Here is a 15,809-nt window from a genome sequence, read left to right on the forward strand (position 1 = left end):
AAACTCATCGTAGTGTCCTGGTTTTATCCCACTGTGCCTGTGAATGTATTAAAGTTCTCTCTGTGCAGTTTTAGAAAAGGAATTATTTTATTCTGAACGGTGCAAATTCCTAATTTTTTTTCTGGGTTCTTGTTCGCTTCTAAACATAGTGGTTATTAGTGCCAGTGTTAGAAATTCAGATATATAAACTAGGCGCCAAATGGCTCCTTAGACCAGGGTTGCAGGCACCAAAATGGAATGTCCAGTTGCCATTTTTGAGCAAGAAGGCTCTAAAGTCTTATTTTTCAAATGATGGAATGCCAAATATTAGTGAGAAATGGTTGTCCGCATGCTCTGGTTCTGCAACACTGTAGCACAGCTGAACTGAAGTTAGCAAACAGTTTTAACTTGACTGACTTCCCTAATTCCTGAATTGTGCTGAATTAAGACTTTGTGTGCAAGATACATGTTGACACTTGCATAACCTACAAAGTCCAACACTTCAGATTTAAACAGAAATGCATGCATAAAGTTTTCTGTGAAGGAGAAATACAGAAAAGCATTTGTTAAGAAAATGTCTAAAATCAATCTACAGAACCACAATGAACTATTGTTGGATATGGCACCATTCCATTCATTTGGGCAGATACCAAATGTTTACTCAAACCTTCACCCAACAAAGGAAGCAATTCAGATTACATATTAAAATTAGAAGAGTATTTGAGCAAGATCCAATGTCATGCCAGCCGACACAATATGATTTCCATGTCTTCTACGCTTCACCACCCACAGAGGGTCACCCAATGTTCTAGAGCAAATTTTGGGTGGGCATTAAGGGAAGAGGGGAAGGGTAAATCCGGTTTGCCAAAGCAAAACACCACATTTGGTTAGCACCATTTGTATACAAGACAGCTCTCAGAAGAGGAAGTCAACACTTATCTGAATGTTGCATTAGTAGATGTTAGTGGTGAATGATATCCAATCTTAATCATACTCCAAGTAGACCTACTGAAATCAATGGGCTCAAGTCCATTTATTTCAATATGTCTACGCAGAGTGTGGCTTAGTTGGACATCACTGTGTTTAAGGAACTCAAGGGGGTTTGCTGAACTAAACATGAAGAATTCACTTTTCAAACTCCACAACAGCTGATACTGGATTGCCTGAGATGAGCCAGGGGTTTAGTCATGCAGCTTGCATACTGTTTACTCCACTTAAAGAAATTGGGGTGTGTTTTTTTGGGGGGGGGGGTTACTTAAAACACACCACATACAAATCATGGTCTCTTTTTTTTGCTGTCAGCTGAAATGGATTGAGGGTCTAGTAATCTCTTGCACAATAGATTTTCAGTATGAAACCGAATTCTGCTATTACTATGCAAATTTTTCAAGAAAAATTTAACTGTTTAAATGGAAACATTTTTAGAAAAACAATTAGAACACTACCTTGGAAGATGTGTTTTATTGGCTGTCTTCCTGACAAACAGACAAGGAATGCACTACATTCCACAGCCTGTAGTTCTGTGCCAATGGCTATTAATGGATCTCAGCTACAACTGAATACAGCATTTCTCTGGCAACAACAGTTTGATGTTAGCATGGGCTTTCTTGAGTGACCTGCTTCTGATAATTATTCATTCAGGCTGCAGAAAAATATTTAGAATTTCCATCAACATCCCCTTCCGCCCACTTTTAAGGTCCAATTATAACCAGTGCTGTATTATTGATCTCTATAAGATGAAAAAATCCTTCAAATAAAGATCCAAATTTAGCAACAAAACCCTTCAAGTAACCAAAAAATGTATCTGAAATAGGAAACCATGTCTTATCTACCCAGGTTTTTACTTTAACTAGGTACATACAAGTAGTCACCAAATTGCAGCTTTTATCGCAGTAGTGCAAGCATTATTCATACTATCTTTTCGACTCTGCTTCCCTGCAGATTTCTTACAAACAGAAATCTAAGTAGTTGTTCCACAAGTCTGATTAGAAATTGCTTTGATTAGAAACCCCCTATGGATCAAGTGACAGGTCTCAGAACAGAACAACTAGTAAGTTCAATAGACAATGTTCCTAGCAATGGAGATGAAACACCAATAAAAATTCAAAGTAGTGAGTAGAAAGGACCACAGTTTCTATAGCTTAGGGAGTGCTACTCTTATAATGAGTGTTTTTAAACATGTCAGAGGTATCCCAATAGAATTCTTTAAATGGTCACACTGATATGCTATTATCAGAAGCCTTATCTATATGCACTTAGCATCTTCCCCACCAATTTTCTCAGCAGCACAAATAAGTGATCTCCCTCTTATTGGATCTGTATTCTTTTTCAGGTTGTCAAATTTAAGCAGCCCTGCTGCATGGATTATGAACCACTTCTGACACACTTTCAAACACACCTTAAGTATCTAGGAGTCTTGGTTGACCACAAACTTGACATGAGTCTTGGTTGACCACAAACTTGACATGAGCCAACAGTGTGACGCGGCAGCTAAAAAAGCCAATACAATTCTGGGCTGCATCAATAGGAGTATAGCATCTAGATCAAGGGAAGTTATAGTGCCACTGTATTCTGCTCTGGTCAGACCTCACCTGGAGTACTGTGTCCAGTTCTGGGCACCACAGTTCAAGAAGGACACTGACAAACTGGAACGTGTCCAGAGGAGGGCAACCAAAATGGTCAAAGGCCTGGAAACGATGCCTTATGAGGAACGGCTAAGGGAGCTGAGCATGTTTAGCCTGGAGGAAAGGAGGTTAAGGGGTGATATGATAGCCATGTTCAAATATATAAAAGGATGTCACATAGAGGAGGGAGAAAGGTTGTTTTCTGCTGCTCCAGAGAAGCGGACACGGAGCAATGGATCCAAACTACAAGAAAGAAGATTCCACCTAAACATTAGGAAGAACTTCCTGACAGTAAGAGCTGTTCGACAGTGGAATTTGCTGCCAAGGAGTGTGGCGGAGTCTCCTTCTTTGGAGGTCTTTAAGCAGAGGCTTGACAACCATATGTCAGGAGTTCTATGATGGTGTTTCCTGCTTGGCAGGGGGTTGGACTCGATGGCCCTTGTGGTCTCTTCCAACTCTATGATTCTATGATCTTCATCTTTATCCTACTACTTTTTGGCCAGAGTCCAACAAGAAAGCAACACTAGATCCCTTTCCCCTACCTGGATCCAGTTGCATGCTAGAAAATATCTACATTACAGAATAGTTGAAATATGGCACTGCTAGTACCTTTAAAATAAATCATTTCTTAGCTCAAGGATACTGAAGACTCAATATTATTCTTCCAAGACAGCATCCCACAATAACCCCACTGGCTAACCAGTCATCTCCTCCTGCCATTTTCTAAACGCTAGTCCACAACTTAAACACAAATGAGTCACTCCCCAACACTGTACTAGAGCAACAGAAGAAAGTGCTACTTCTAGTTGTTACTGGACCTGTCAGCGTATTAGACAGAACTGAACAAATCATGAAACCTTTTAAGCAACCTGAGACCTTCAGCAGGACGTAGCACAATTTAACAGCAAATCAGGATGACATTGGAACACAGTCTCAGCTATTCAAGTGGGATGAAGTGCTGTTTACGTAAGATGGTACCCTGACCTAAAAGCCTGTATATTCTGGCCAATTTAAATATGCCATTGCTACACACTTTCTCAGAGCAGACAGGAGTCTTTATGTCTAACAGTCAGAGTTAGACAGGTTGGACAAAACTGTCACAGAAATGGTTCTGAAACAGTTGAAGACACAGAAATATTTCACCATTTCATGACTTTTGCTAGGAGGCATTATCCCCTTCTTCCTCCACTTTTGATAGTATTTAACAGTAAAAAAGAACATTTGACAGGATAGATTAGATCCATTTCAACTGCTCATATATCTGCAGTGACAGTGGAAACAGTTAATATTTCAGAGTTTGTTCTTCAGCCAGTGGTTGTATAATTGTTTATTAATGTTGGTTATTGTATTTTAAAAGTTATTTTTTGGTATTATACATTTTATCCATATGGAAAGTTGCCTAGAGGTATCTATCTGTGTTAAACAGCACACACATTAAATAAATGCAATCTAACCATATTATTGGGGCCATTTTATTTATTAGACTATTTGTATCCCAGTCAACACCCTAGGATCTCTTGGAGGGAGATTTAAAAATCAATAAAATGACAGAGTTTTAGTTTAACACACACATGCCAGAAAAAAATGCAATAAAAACAAAATATCAACAATATTAAATAACAGTGGTGCTAATAACCAAAGTCTTGAACAACCAGGTTTTCACCAGGCACCTGAATGCCAGTAATGTGGGTACTAACACAATTTCCAAAGGGGGACCTTCGAGCAAGGGTGCCACCACTGAAAAGTCCCCTTTGATCTCTAGACAAGAAGCCACAGGCTGAGACGATAAAATTTGCACCACCAAGTAGTACTTGTGGAGTATGTGTGCTTAAGCAGAGTGTGTGTGCTCAGAGAAAGAATGCAAATAGTCAGCAGATAATAGAAAAAGTAATATTTACATTAAACATGGATCATTTTTATTTTGTAATGTTAAAAGTATGGAGCTGCTGTTTCATTTAATTTGAAGAATATTTGCTTGAGCCATATGAGGAAAGTAGATAAAGAACAATCAGTTAAAAAATAAAACTTCATCTGGTCTAGTAACTCACTTTAACTTGATGGAATTAAGCCACATGTTATCTTGGTGAGATCTGCAGCTTCAAAGAACAGGCATAGTTGCAACATGAGCTTGAACTAGGCAAAAGCTATCTGGCACAAGCAGCCATGGTTAAGCATAAAACCAGGGGCACATCCAAACTCTAAACCTGCATTTTCAAAGCAAGTGCTACCCTCTTAAACTATGCCCAAGACAGCTCTACTGACCAATACCATCTCTATCTTGTCTGGGTTAAGTTTAAATTTGTTTGCTTGCATCAAGTCCATCACTGCGACTCATAACCTGTGAAATCAACACACCAATTTTAAAGCTGCTTTTGTTTTTAAAAAGTGAAAAAATGTCATGAATTGGCCGTACTGGATGCAACGACAGACAAGTCCTGTATCCCATTCTAATCATCTACTGAATCCAGCTGTGTGGTCTTGTACTCTTCTACTCTGCATAACATAGGGTGCTGGATTATGCTCCTTGGCAGTATAAAAGTTGAGTTGCAAATATATATTTTAAGTGTTATACATGTATATACATTTCCCACCTCAAGAATACCCAAGTTACAGAATGGGAAATGTTACCCTGACCAGGGGCCAGATAAATTGCTTTGGGACTACATCATGCCTACAGGCTCTCAGCTGGTCATCCCTAGATTAGATATTACAGCCAAGATCAAAAGTTCATATGTTACTATAGCAAGAATGCCCTAGCTAATGTTTCCTCAGAAAATGTCTGGCTTATATAACAAGGATCAATTGACAGTTACTGACCAGCTTTTCATAGCAGCTGAAAAACAAGAGCATGGACTTGATCTACTACTACAGGTCACAGCATATGGAACTCAGTATGTTGTATCACCAACAGAAGTCTCTTTACATCTTTAAGTAAGAACACATTGTACAATCAAGCTTATTTATTATCACCAAAATGCATAAGCCTGCAATTTGGGTCAAGCAAGCAAGCAGAACCTGGTCAGGTCTGATTACTGCACTCCTTGAACATACAAGTTGGTTGGCTGATGTTGGGCAGTAGTATTTAAACAGTTGTGACTATTTAAGTATTTTGGCATTTTTAGTAGCTTTTTAAAAATAAGTCTGGAAAGAATTTAATGTATCCCTTCCAATTTGTAGCCTCTGGTATAGAATATTCAAAGTTTAGGCTCAAGATTTCTCAAATATCCCAATGATTGGACAACTGGAAGTATTACGTTGCTGTGTAATTACATTACCCAAACCCAGCATGTGTATAAATCTTTATGGAAATGGTGCTGTATCCTAAAGCTTCAAAAACAAATGCCAGTTCTTGCCATTTTTCCTCTTCCTGGAAAGCTTATTGGAAGCAGTGGTGAACACAAGTAGATAGAATGCATGGCATTTCTTCATTTATTGTTTTTTTCTATATTACATCACAATGCAAATATACCAAAGCCATCCCCACATCGTCCCCATCCCCACATATATTTAAATCATCAATCAAATGTAATTTTTTTTGTCCTTCCCTCCGCCCCCACTCGATTTCCTCTACATTCTGAGATTACATTTATCTTTGCATTCTACAATCATCTCAAATCTTCTATGTATTCTTATTATCCTTCCTTACTAATTTACCTTCCCTCAGATACTTTACATTTTAATCTAGGCATATTAGCATATCTTTTTTTGATCAATATTTCCCCATATATTCATCAAAACATTTCCACTCCTTTTTAAATTTTTGATTTGACTGATTTCTTATAATAGCTGTTAATTTTGCCAAAGCTAAGTATTCATTTAATTTACAAATCCATTCCTCCCTTGAGGGTACAGTTTGTGACTTCCATTTAGCAGCAATCACTACTCTAGCTGCTGTACTTGCATGGCATTTTAGTTTGCTGACCTAGTGAACTGACCCTAACTTGTTTTTCAAAGTGTTGTCTTCCCGTGTTTATGATCAGACACTAGAAACATGCCTAAATGGCAGGAATGCACACCAAATTCAAAATGGTACCCAAACTAGCTTATAATAGGTTTCTGACAATAGCACAATAAACATCCTTCATATGTGACACAACAGCATTAGTCAGCCTTTAAAAAACACTTCAGCAGCTCAGTAAGCCAAAGCCCCAAAAGCTCACCTGAGGAGTTCAAAAGATTGCCAAGCTGAAACTCTATCAGACTACGCTGGGTAGGAAATTATAGGACAGCAGTGACACTTCAGCAAATGCCCTAGGATCTTGATCCTCCCATGTGATGTATTATGCTGGAGGGAGCAGGTGATCTATGCAAGAAAAGCTTAAAGGCAGGTACCAGTACTTTGAAATAGGCCTGGAAGCATAATGACAACATGTACATCTCCTTAATGTCAGGAGCCCTGTCACTGCGTTTTGGATAATTAAATTCTGGGCAAAGGCAGGCACACATAACTTGCATCGCAGTAATTTTATATTAATGCAACCCAGTTTCACCCAATGGCTATATCAGGCACCCCCAAACTCGGCCCTCCAGCTGTTTTGGGACTACAACTCCCATCATCCCTAGTGAACAGGACCAGTGGTCAGGGATGATGGGAATGATAGTCCCAAAACAGCTGGAGGGCCAAGTTTGGGGATGCCTGGGCTACATCTATCATCCCCAGAAAAAAGGTACAGCAGACACACCAAGCTAAGCAGAAATAAGGCACTCCCTGCTGTATACCAAGCAGTAGATCTAGAACCAGACTTATCTATAGGTTGCTGCACATAAGAAGAGCTCTGCTGGAGCATTAAGTAAGGCTTAATCAGATTCTCATTTCATTTATTGATTTTTATTTATAAATAAAACTATTAGACAATTCTGAAATAATCTGTAACTAATTGACATATTGATGTATATATGTATGGTGATTGACAGCCGGGGCATTTTAAACAGAATTGCTTATATATGTATTGTTCATAAAGAAAATTTATAGCGTTTTGTTACATGTTGCTTGCATATAATAAAAATTAATGGAAAACATTTTTTTAAAAAGGAATGGGTGGAAAAGAAGACCCCTGCTGCATCAGGCCAGAGGTCCATCTAGTCCAGCATCCTGTTCTCACAGTGGCCATTCAAAAGCCACAATCAGGGCTCAGGTAAAACGGCACTCTCTCCACCAACTGGTATTCAGATGCATATTGTCTCCAACAGTGTTAGTAGAACCTGGCCATCACAGCAGCACCATGAATTTGTCTGTACAGGCAACTCCCGTTTTGCATGCATTAAAAGAATGCATGCTCTCATCGCCGCAACGGGAAGTGACTGGAAAAGGAGGCATTGTGGGCTTACATGTGCTCTGGCAAAGTGCATGGGGGACAGGAACGCACTCCCCATGCAAAACAGTTGTTGCCCTGTACTGGTGACTGGGTATAAAGAGAGCCTATTCCCTGAATGTCTGGTAGATTACCTACACCAGTAACTGCTGGTTCTGCTGGACCTCTCAATGGCTGTTAATGTTGCCTGTGGCATTATTCTGGATAGCCTGGCCAGGATAGGATAGGGTAGGGGCATGACTTTGTGATTGTCCTAGTTGGGAAGGAGTGATGAGGTGAGTGGTGCTGGGACTGAAGATGGCCACTGTCATAGGAAGTGTCTTCAGGTTCTATTTTGCCTCTCATGCTGTTAAGATCAGCATGAAAACTGGTTATCCAGAGATCAGTGGTAAAGTAACACTAGTAGCACTAGTGTGTCCATAGCCATCAAAGAGAAAGGCTGAGTCCAGGTGCATCCCCAAACTTCAAGGGTAGGGCAGCCTCATCCAAAACCAGACTGTAACCTAAACCATGATTAGCTTTCCTACTGACAAAAGCACTAAATCATAGTTTAGCAGATTCAGCGGGATCAAGTGAAATGTCGAAACTAATATGCTCCATCTTTTCCCTGCTGATATTTACTTTTAATTTCACAGAATCTCAGTTTAGAATTACATACAAAGCAAGAATCTTGCTTTAAAGCAATGGTTAGGTAAACAAGACAGCTTCATAACCCATGTTTCGATGTTTGCTCATTTAGCAACTACTGATTGCTTAAAACCAGGATTGTTGATTCACATGCAATGCTAAGCCAAGTTTTTTTTTGAGACTGAATGTACCTCTGGAAAGTAGTCCTCATCCTGGCTGCATTAGAGGAGGTGTGTATGTGTGCACATGTGTATGCTTGACATGGAGTTTACTGAAGCTTGTCCATGTAGCACCGAGATGGGAAGCCTTTTTCAGCCCAATTGTCATGCTTTCTTTGGGGCAACCTTCCAAGGGCTACAGACAAGCAGTGGGCAGGACCAGGACAAATGAGTACAGCAATTGATGTGCCTTTTTTTTTGCACTAGGATAAGGAACTCTAGATCAGGAATAGCCAACATGGTGCATTCCAGATGTTTTGAACTACAACTCCCATTATCCCTGCTGGCTGGAGCTGTTCTAGATGCTGCTGGACTACAGCACCCACAATCCGTGACCACTGGCCATGCCACAAGGTGAAGTCCAACAACATCCACACAATCAGAGATTCCCTATCCCTGCTTGTTATATTCCCTTCACACAAACGTCAGGTTTCTACATGTCTCTCCATCCAGCATTATAATTCAAAGGCACAGTCAAGTCACACAAAAGCACCTGAAGGCATAACGAAAGGCCAGATAGAGAGGCCTGGAGGGCTGTATTTGGCTCCTGTGCCTAAGGTTCCCAACACCTGATATAACACTAAGCCAGTGATATCTAATGTGATGCCCTCCAGAATCTAGATGCTTTGGACCACTACTTCCATCATCCCTGATCATCAGCCATGTTGGCTGGGGCTGATGCAAGACATCTGATAGACACCAGACTGGAGAAGCCTGACTTTATAGAGTTATATATGAACCAGACAAGCAACTGGATTATCTGTCAATTACTATTCCCATTGCTAGAAGATGTATCTGTAAACAAGTTAATGAGTAGAATTCAAGTCATGCTATAAAAATGTTCCACCTGCACAAGCTTATCAGTTTGCCAGGTAGAAGGAGCCTCCTCTCCCTCAGTCGTGGGGGGCTCTCCCAACCAACCTAGAGCCAATTTGGGGGGACAGTGGGCTGGGAAAGTCCTGCTGCGCAAGCAGAAGTCCTTGCGCAGGGCTTTCGCTGATAGGGTTTATTAAGTGACTCCTGCCCTATATGAGGAGGGGAGAGAAAAGAGAATTTACAAGTCTACCAGTACATGGTAGCAAAGAGTTACAGCTAAAAGTTTAGCAGTGAAGAGTTAACCGACATTTGTACCCCTCATGCAAGGGTTCTGTAACACACAGCTGACACCTGCTGGTACACCCTCATCAGAAGTTGTTAGTTTGCCAACACTTGAGATTACGCCATTAGAGAGAAGTAAACGCATTCACATCTTGTGTAAGACCCCAAACCGCATAGCTCAATGACAAGCACTGTGAATGCAAGATTTCTGATGCCCTTCATTCCAGAAGAACCCTTTAACAAGCCACCCAAATAACTCCGAATGACTTCAAGCAGCAGCTTTAGAAAGCAAGTTTGATGCTTTTTACTGCTGTAAACAAGGAATAAGTTTTTGTTTCATTTTTAATTAAAAACTAGGTGATATGCTCACAAATGAAGGTTAGAACTTTAAGTGTATGGGTGTTACAGGAAGTCACAACTGTAGTGAAGATATACCACTTAGGAACTAATTTAAAATTAAATTTAATAGAAACTAATGGGCACAAAAGTTAGTTTAAAATTCTATCTGAAAACATTTTCGCTATTAATTGTGACATGATGAACCCATAAAGTACACCACCCAGCAACTTTAAGCAAGATTGCTAGAGGTATACAACACTAGACATTTTGCCTGGTGACAACGCTAGTATGTTGGGATAAGGTGTTAGAATGCTAGGTACCCAAGATGAACAAATATGTAGTACAGTATGTGCCTGTACATGTTTTACCAGGGAACCAACATGTTTTGCAATAAACCTCCATTCAGTGTCATCTGGCACATGCAGAAGAAGCATGAGGAAATAAAGGTTTAGCTTTACATTTGAAACTTTAAAGCTGCATACACTTCTCACCACTTCCACATGTCACTAAAGTACTGAACCAGTCAAGTGACAATGGCCCCCTCATTTTGGATGTGCCAGAAAACTTTGCCATTGGAAGAGGTTTCACTTCATTGCCAAACAGATTCCTGGCCTCAAGTGTGGAATTCAATTTATTCAGAAGCATTTCTACTGCGCTCCAGAGATGCTTACTCATGTAAGCTCTCCATAAGTCTACAGTCACACCTTACTTACCCTTCCAAGCCCTTGAATTTGCTTTTTTACCTGTGTGCACTTGTTACAGAATGTACACACATACCTGTAGCTCTGAATATGTTCATACACTAAGACTTCCAAAGGCTTTATTTTGGGTAAACTGCACACACTTTTAGAAAAGTTTGTAAGAAAAAAAACTTTTCCAGAAAAGGGGTTGATTAATTCAGTTTCATGCTTAGCTTTAAGTGTTAAAATAAGCCAGCTACTATAGATGCCACCAATTATTTAACAGATTTGTTTCCATTAGCTTTCTAACAGAACAGAATTTCCCCTGAAGAGAGACTTTATTTAAATATTTCTAAGTTACACACATAATGGTGTCAAAGCACTATCATTTGCCAGGTTTATTTATGGAAAGAAGTGGAACAAGCATTATACAAGCAAATCCCCCTAGTGGTTTGGCAACAAACCTGCATACAAGTTTATCACATGATGTACACAAAAGCAAGACTTCTTGGGCATTTGCCAATTTGGACCACATTAGAGGGGAAAATAAGGTCTCTGGTTATCAGTTTGATTTCATATTTCTCCCCCTGCCCCACACAACTTTTCAGATGCACCAAAGACATGCAAATGCTAGTTTGGGCAAGTTGCATGAACTAGCTGTATACAACAGCATAACTGAGATTCTTTTCCATGGTAGGAAAAGCAGGAGTGAAAGAAGAGAAAATACGGTACTTTTGTTAAGAAGTAGGTCACAGTATACAAGCTGTGAACATTGCAATCAGACATTTCTCCATGCAACACGGCACCCAAAACTACCAATCACAGCTCCCAAGCACCAGCCAGAAACAGATCTCCCCATTCACAGTCATGAAGTTAGTACTTTACACCTGTGAAGCTCTGCTACAGTACCTTTCCTCCTAACACTAGCAACTGAAAATCTCCAGTATGCCATATTTTGCATACAGAACTTAACATTTGATATACCTTAGCTCTACAGTTTAACAATGTTGTGATCTACATATTTCCCCATATCACTGAAGTAGACACTGAAAAAAGTCTAACATCATACCTCAGAAGACTGAGTTATGTGATCCACATAACCAAACTATTCAATATTCAACCCTGAAGTCATGAAGGAGGGGCACAGATAATAGCTGAGCATATGTTCTGAATATAGAACCTGCAAGATTCAAACCTGACATTTCCAGGTAGAGCTGAGAAAGACTCATGTTTTGGGAGTCTTATGCTCTGGAGCATAGCTGCCAGTAAGTGTAGACCAGAAGTGGGCAGAATATAAACTGAAGTGAATAACAGGATATCAGCAAGAATTCCAGCTCCCGGTTGTTTATATTCTCTCCTTCTCTAAATCAGGCAGCCAAGCTGAATAAAGCTTGGAAGGAAAACCAAGAGCAAATATTTGTGCATCTGAACTGTGAGCTCAGTTCTAGTTCTGAAAACAAATCCCTGGACTGAGCATGAATCAAGTATGCTCATTAACTCTGGGAGCAGGCTGACCCCACCACCTCCGCTATTTTGTCCTTGGCTCCATATGGTGGATCTCAGGAGTCCAGTAAAGCAGCAGCAGCAGCAGCTCCACAAAAACCTGAAGTCTGGTGAAGACAACACGGAGCTAAAAGGTTCAGGGGCTTGACTTGGTATAAGACACCTTCTTATGAGCAAATTCTCCACTTTGCTCCAGAAGCATTCGGGAAGGAGGCCACAAACTCCCATGCCCCGCAGACCAGCTAGCCTCTACCACGTGGGGCACTGGCTCTTTCCACCCGGCTCTGTACACCCGCCAGAGCTTGCAACACAACATGCCTCCGAGGCATTGCTGTGTGTGTGTGTGTCTTAAGACACAGACACACACACATTCTCTCTTCTCTAAGGGGGTGGGGGAGAAGAGTCGGGCCTGTCGTAGCGATTCCTTATCCACGAGAGATCCTACAGCTCTTTCCCCTCCACGCACCAGCCACGCTGTGTCACCCGCCTCCTCCCTGGCCCGCCTAATAGACCCACGGACTCCCCTTCCTCAGCCCCGCCAGCAGATGCCAACGCCCTCCTGGGGGCAAGGCGGCTGCCCAACCACCCACCGACCTCCCCCGAGGAGCAGGAGGCCTTACGGCACCCACCCCGCTTCCCCCAGACCAGCACAGACGGTGCCGCGGCCTGGCCGGAGCCGGGGAGCGGGGAAAGGCCGAGGGACCGCTCCCGTTGCGCTGCCGTCGGCGCTCTGTTTCCCCCCCCCCCACGCCCCTCGGCTCGTCCTCCCGCCACGCTGCGCCCCTGTGAGGGAAGCCAGTCCCGCCCGCAGCCGTTACGGGAGCGAGAGAGAGACCGGGGGACGGGGAGGCAGCGGGGGAGCCCTAGGCCCCGGCCCCCCGCCCAGAGCGGCGAGGCTCCGCGCTCTTCCCTCTCTCGTCGCCGCGCCTTCCAGACCCCAGGCAGGCGCCCGGTTTACCTGCCAAGTCCGGCTGTAGCCGGGGCAGCGCTACTCGCTGCCCGAACCGAGCCGCGTCCCCTTCCGCCATCTTGTCCAGGTTTAAAATTAACTCCCCGTGACGTCAAACGCCGCCGCGAGCCCTTTATCGGCGCCCGCGCCGAGCCCGCCGAGGTGGTCCTAGCGCCGGCATGATCTGCCCGCGCGCGCGGCTTGCGCTCCCTCCTGCTTCTCTCTCTTCTCCCCTCCCCCTCCCCCCGTCAACCGACAAGGCGCCTGCGCGATCGCTCCGGCCGTTTCCCGCTCACCTCGGCTCTTCTGCTGGCTGTCGCCGCCGTAGGCAAAACGACGCCTCCCGGGTCCTAAAGCCGTTGCGCATGCATCCCGCGCGGAAAAGTCGGTAGGTTACGGATTATTTGTTTCTTCCTTCCATCTTTGGGCCCCTACGAGCTCAGCCACTGGTCTTGTTTGCCGTGACTGCGGCCTAATAGTGGAAAGATGTAAGAGTTGAAAGGGGTGGGGGCCTCTGAACATGCACAGAGTGCGTTTGGTCCCCGCCCCCCCATCAATAACCAAAGTCTAACCTGTTTTTTAAGCATAGTAGGGTGTTAGGAAAGAGGTGGAGAGGCTTCCAGCTCATGGCAGGCTAGAACTCCAACTTTATTTTTAAAAAGACATTATAGGGTACAGTGGTGATCAAAGTAATTTGCTGCACAATCCTATATACATGCCCACTCAAAATTAAGGCCCATTGCGTTCAGTGGGGCTTATTCCCAGGTGAGTAGCTACAGGAGTGCAGCCTGCAATCTTATGCCTACTTAACAACAGTTTAACTGTCATTCACTGAGGATGCCATTTTGATGCAGAAAATGGAATGCTCACCATCACTTTGAGTGAAGTGAGTCATTTTTTTGTTTCCTTTTCCCACAAAGCCTCTGATGGTGGAAGCTTCTGTTTTGTTTTTAATTGTACCTCTACCTATATTCACCTTGAATTCAATGGGGCTTATTCTCGGATAAGTGGGGATAGGATTGCAGCCTTGAACAGGAAAGTAAAGACATCAATTCCTACTGTTTACTTAAGTACATTTAAGGTTAACAGGACCTGGATTTCTTTTCGCACCAGGCAAGTCCTAACTTTCCTCCTCTGTTGTGTGGCAAGCCTCAACTTGGGTATAGTACAAGGTGGAGTGGGAGAGAGTTCAGTCTGTGCTCAACACAGAGCTCTGAAGTTGCTACAGATTCCTGACAGGAGGATATTGGCTCTTTGAGGAGAAATAAAGTTGCAAAATCATAACATAAAAACCCTGTTAATGCCATTTTGCATTTAGTGTAATTGGTTGCCATATTGCTTGGGAATTGTCCAGATTTCCTCTGCCTGAGCAGATGCCAGCTTCATAGTTTTGGCACCACCCCAGATCTTTTGAACCCATTCATTAGTTTCTGGGGGTTTGTTGCTCTTCTTCCAATATCGTGCATTTAATAGGAGGGATCTAATTCTGTGAATGGAAGGGGCTTCCATTCAAGGAACCAACTGCATCAGATCTCCCTTCCCTTCAATATTTTTCTCAGCTATCAGCAGATTTGCTGTCAATTTCTGTCATTTGCTTGAAGCAATCTCCTTCAAATAATCAAAGCATTATCAGTGGGTCCCTTGATAAATTTATTCCTGTACAGTAATCCTGATTATAAAAGCAACGAACTTGTTCCAGATAAATAGCTATACAGGGTTCACAACATGTCATGTATATTTTTGAAGAGAAAATATTAAACTCAAATCCATATTTTTTACTTTGGTCTTGTAGACCTATCTTTTGGGATGTGTTGGGGGGAAATTGTGTTACAGAGAAAGTATTATCACAAGGAATGTGATAAGAGCTTCACTGTCACTTTCACACATGAAAATTGTTACTTCAGCTTTGAAATGGGAGAAATGTCTTCCAGTGCTGTGCTCTTTGAAAAGAGAATGCTCTCTGTGAGAATGTGGTTGTGCTAATTCAGAAAGACAGCCACTGATAAATTAGGAACAAATATTAAAAATTAAAAGATACACTACTGGTTATAGAGTGCTTTTTTCAATCTTGCATGTATTTGCTTGGCTGTACTGAAGAACAATGACCAAAGAAAGATTGGGAAGTTATTTTGACTACGGCTGTCTTGGTTTGAATGGTTTACTAAAGACATTGAAAGTACAGCAGCACATTTAATACCCTATCAAGATCCAAAATGAACTTTGAATGTTGTGCACGCGCAGTTCCTTTGCATACTTTCAAAAATACATAGCCTGCAATCCAAAGAGCTATCTCTTGCATGATCCCAATGGGAATTTTTCTGACTTTCCCCCCATTCACCAGAGGTCTACAATGCAATGTTGCAATTTGCTTTTGAACTTCGTCTCCATTTCAAAAGTGATTTGTCGTGGGGGCAGTTGTCCAAAGTACTCATGAGCTGGTGCATGGGTGAAGAATCTCTGGTTCTCCCATTGTTGAACTA

At 42.2% G+C, this 15,809-nt stretch overlaps 1 protein-coding gene and 1 long non-coding RNA gene across 4 annotated transcripts in view; one reads left to right on the forward strand and one right to left on the reverse strand.

Moving 5' to 3' along the window:
* The window catches only part of ATL2 (atlastin GTPase 2), a 29,463-nt gene extending 15,899 nt beyond the window's left edge, over positions 1–13,564 (reverse strand). For all 3 annotated transcript variants that reach the window (XM_083432880.1, XM_083432878.1, XM_083432879.1), the window contains exon 1: positions 13,339–13,564. In XM_083432880.1, the coding sequence (XP_083289006.1) occupies positions 13,339–13,408 (70 nt within the window). In that variant the 5' untranslated portion in view covers positions 13,409–13,564. The remainder of the gene's footprint in view (positions 1–13,338) is intronic.
* A 48-nt stretch (positions 13,565–13,612) lies between these two features.
* LOC310674092 overlaps positions 13,613–15,809 on the forward strand; it is a 36,233-nt gene continuing 34,036 nt past the window's right edge. The window contains exon 1 of the long non-coding RNA XR_014509396.1: positions 13,613–13,721. This is a non-coding gene — a long non-coding RNA (uncharacterized lncRNA). The remainder of the gene's footprint in view (positions 13,722–15,809) is intronic.

This window comes from Podarcis tiliguerta (genome assembly GCF_965153285.1).
Source record: "Podarcis tiliguerta genome assembly, chromosome: 3".
In the NCBI taxonomy this organism is placed as follows: Eukaryota; Metazoa; Chordata; class Lepidosauria; order Squamata; family Lacertidae; genus Podarcis; species Podarcis tiliguerta.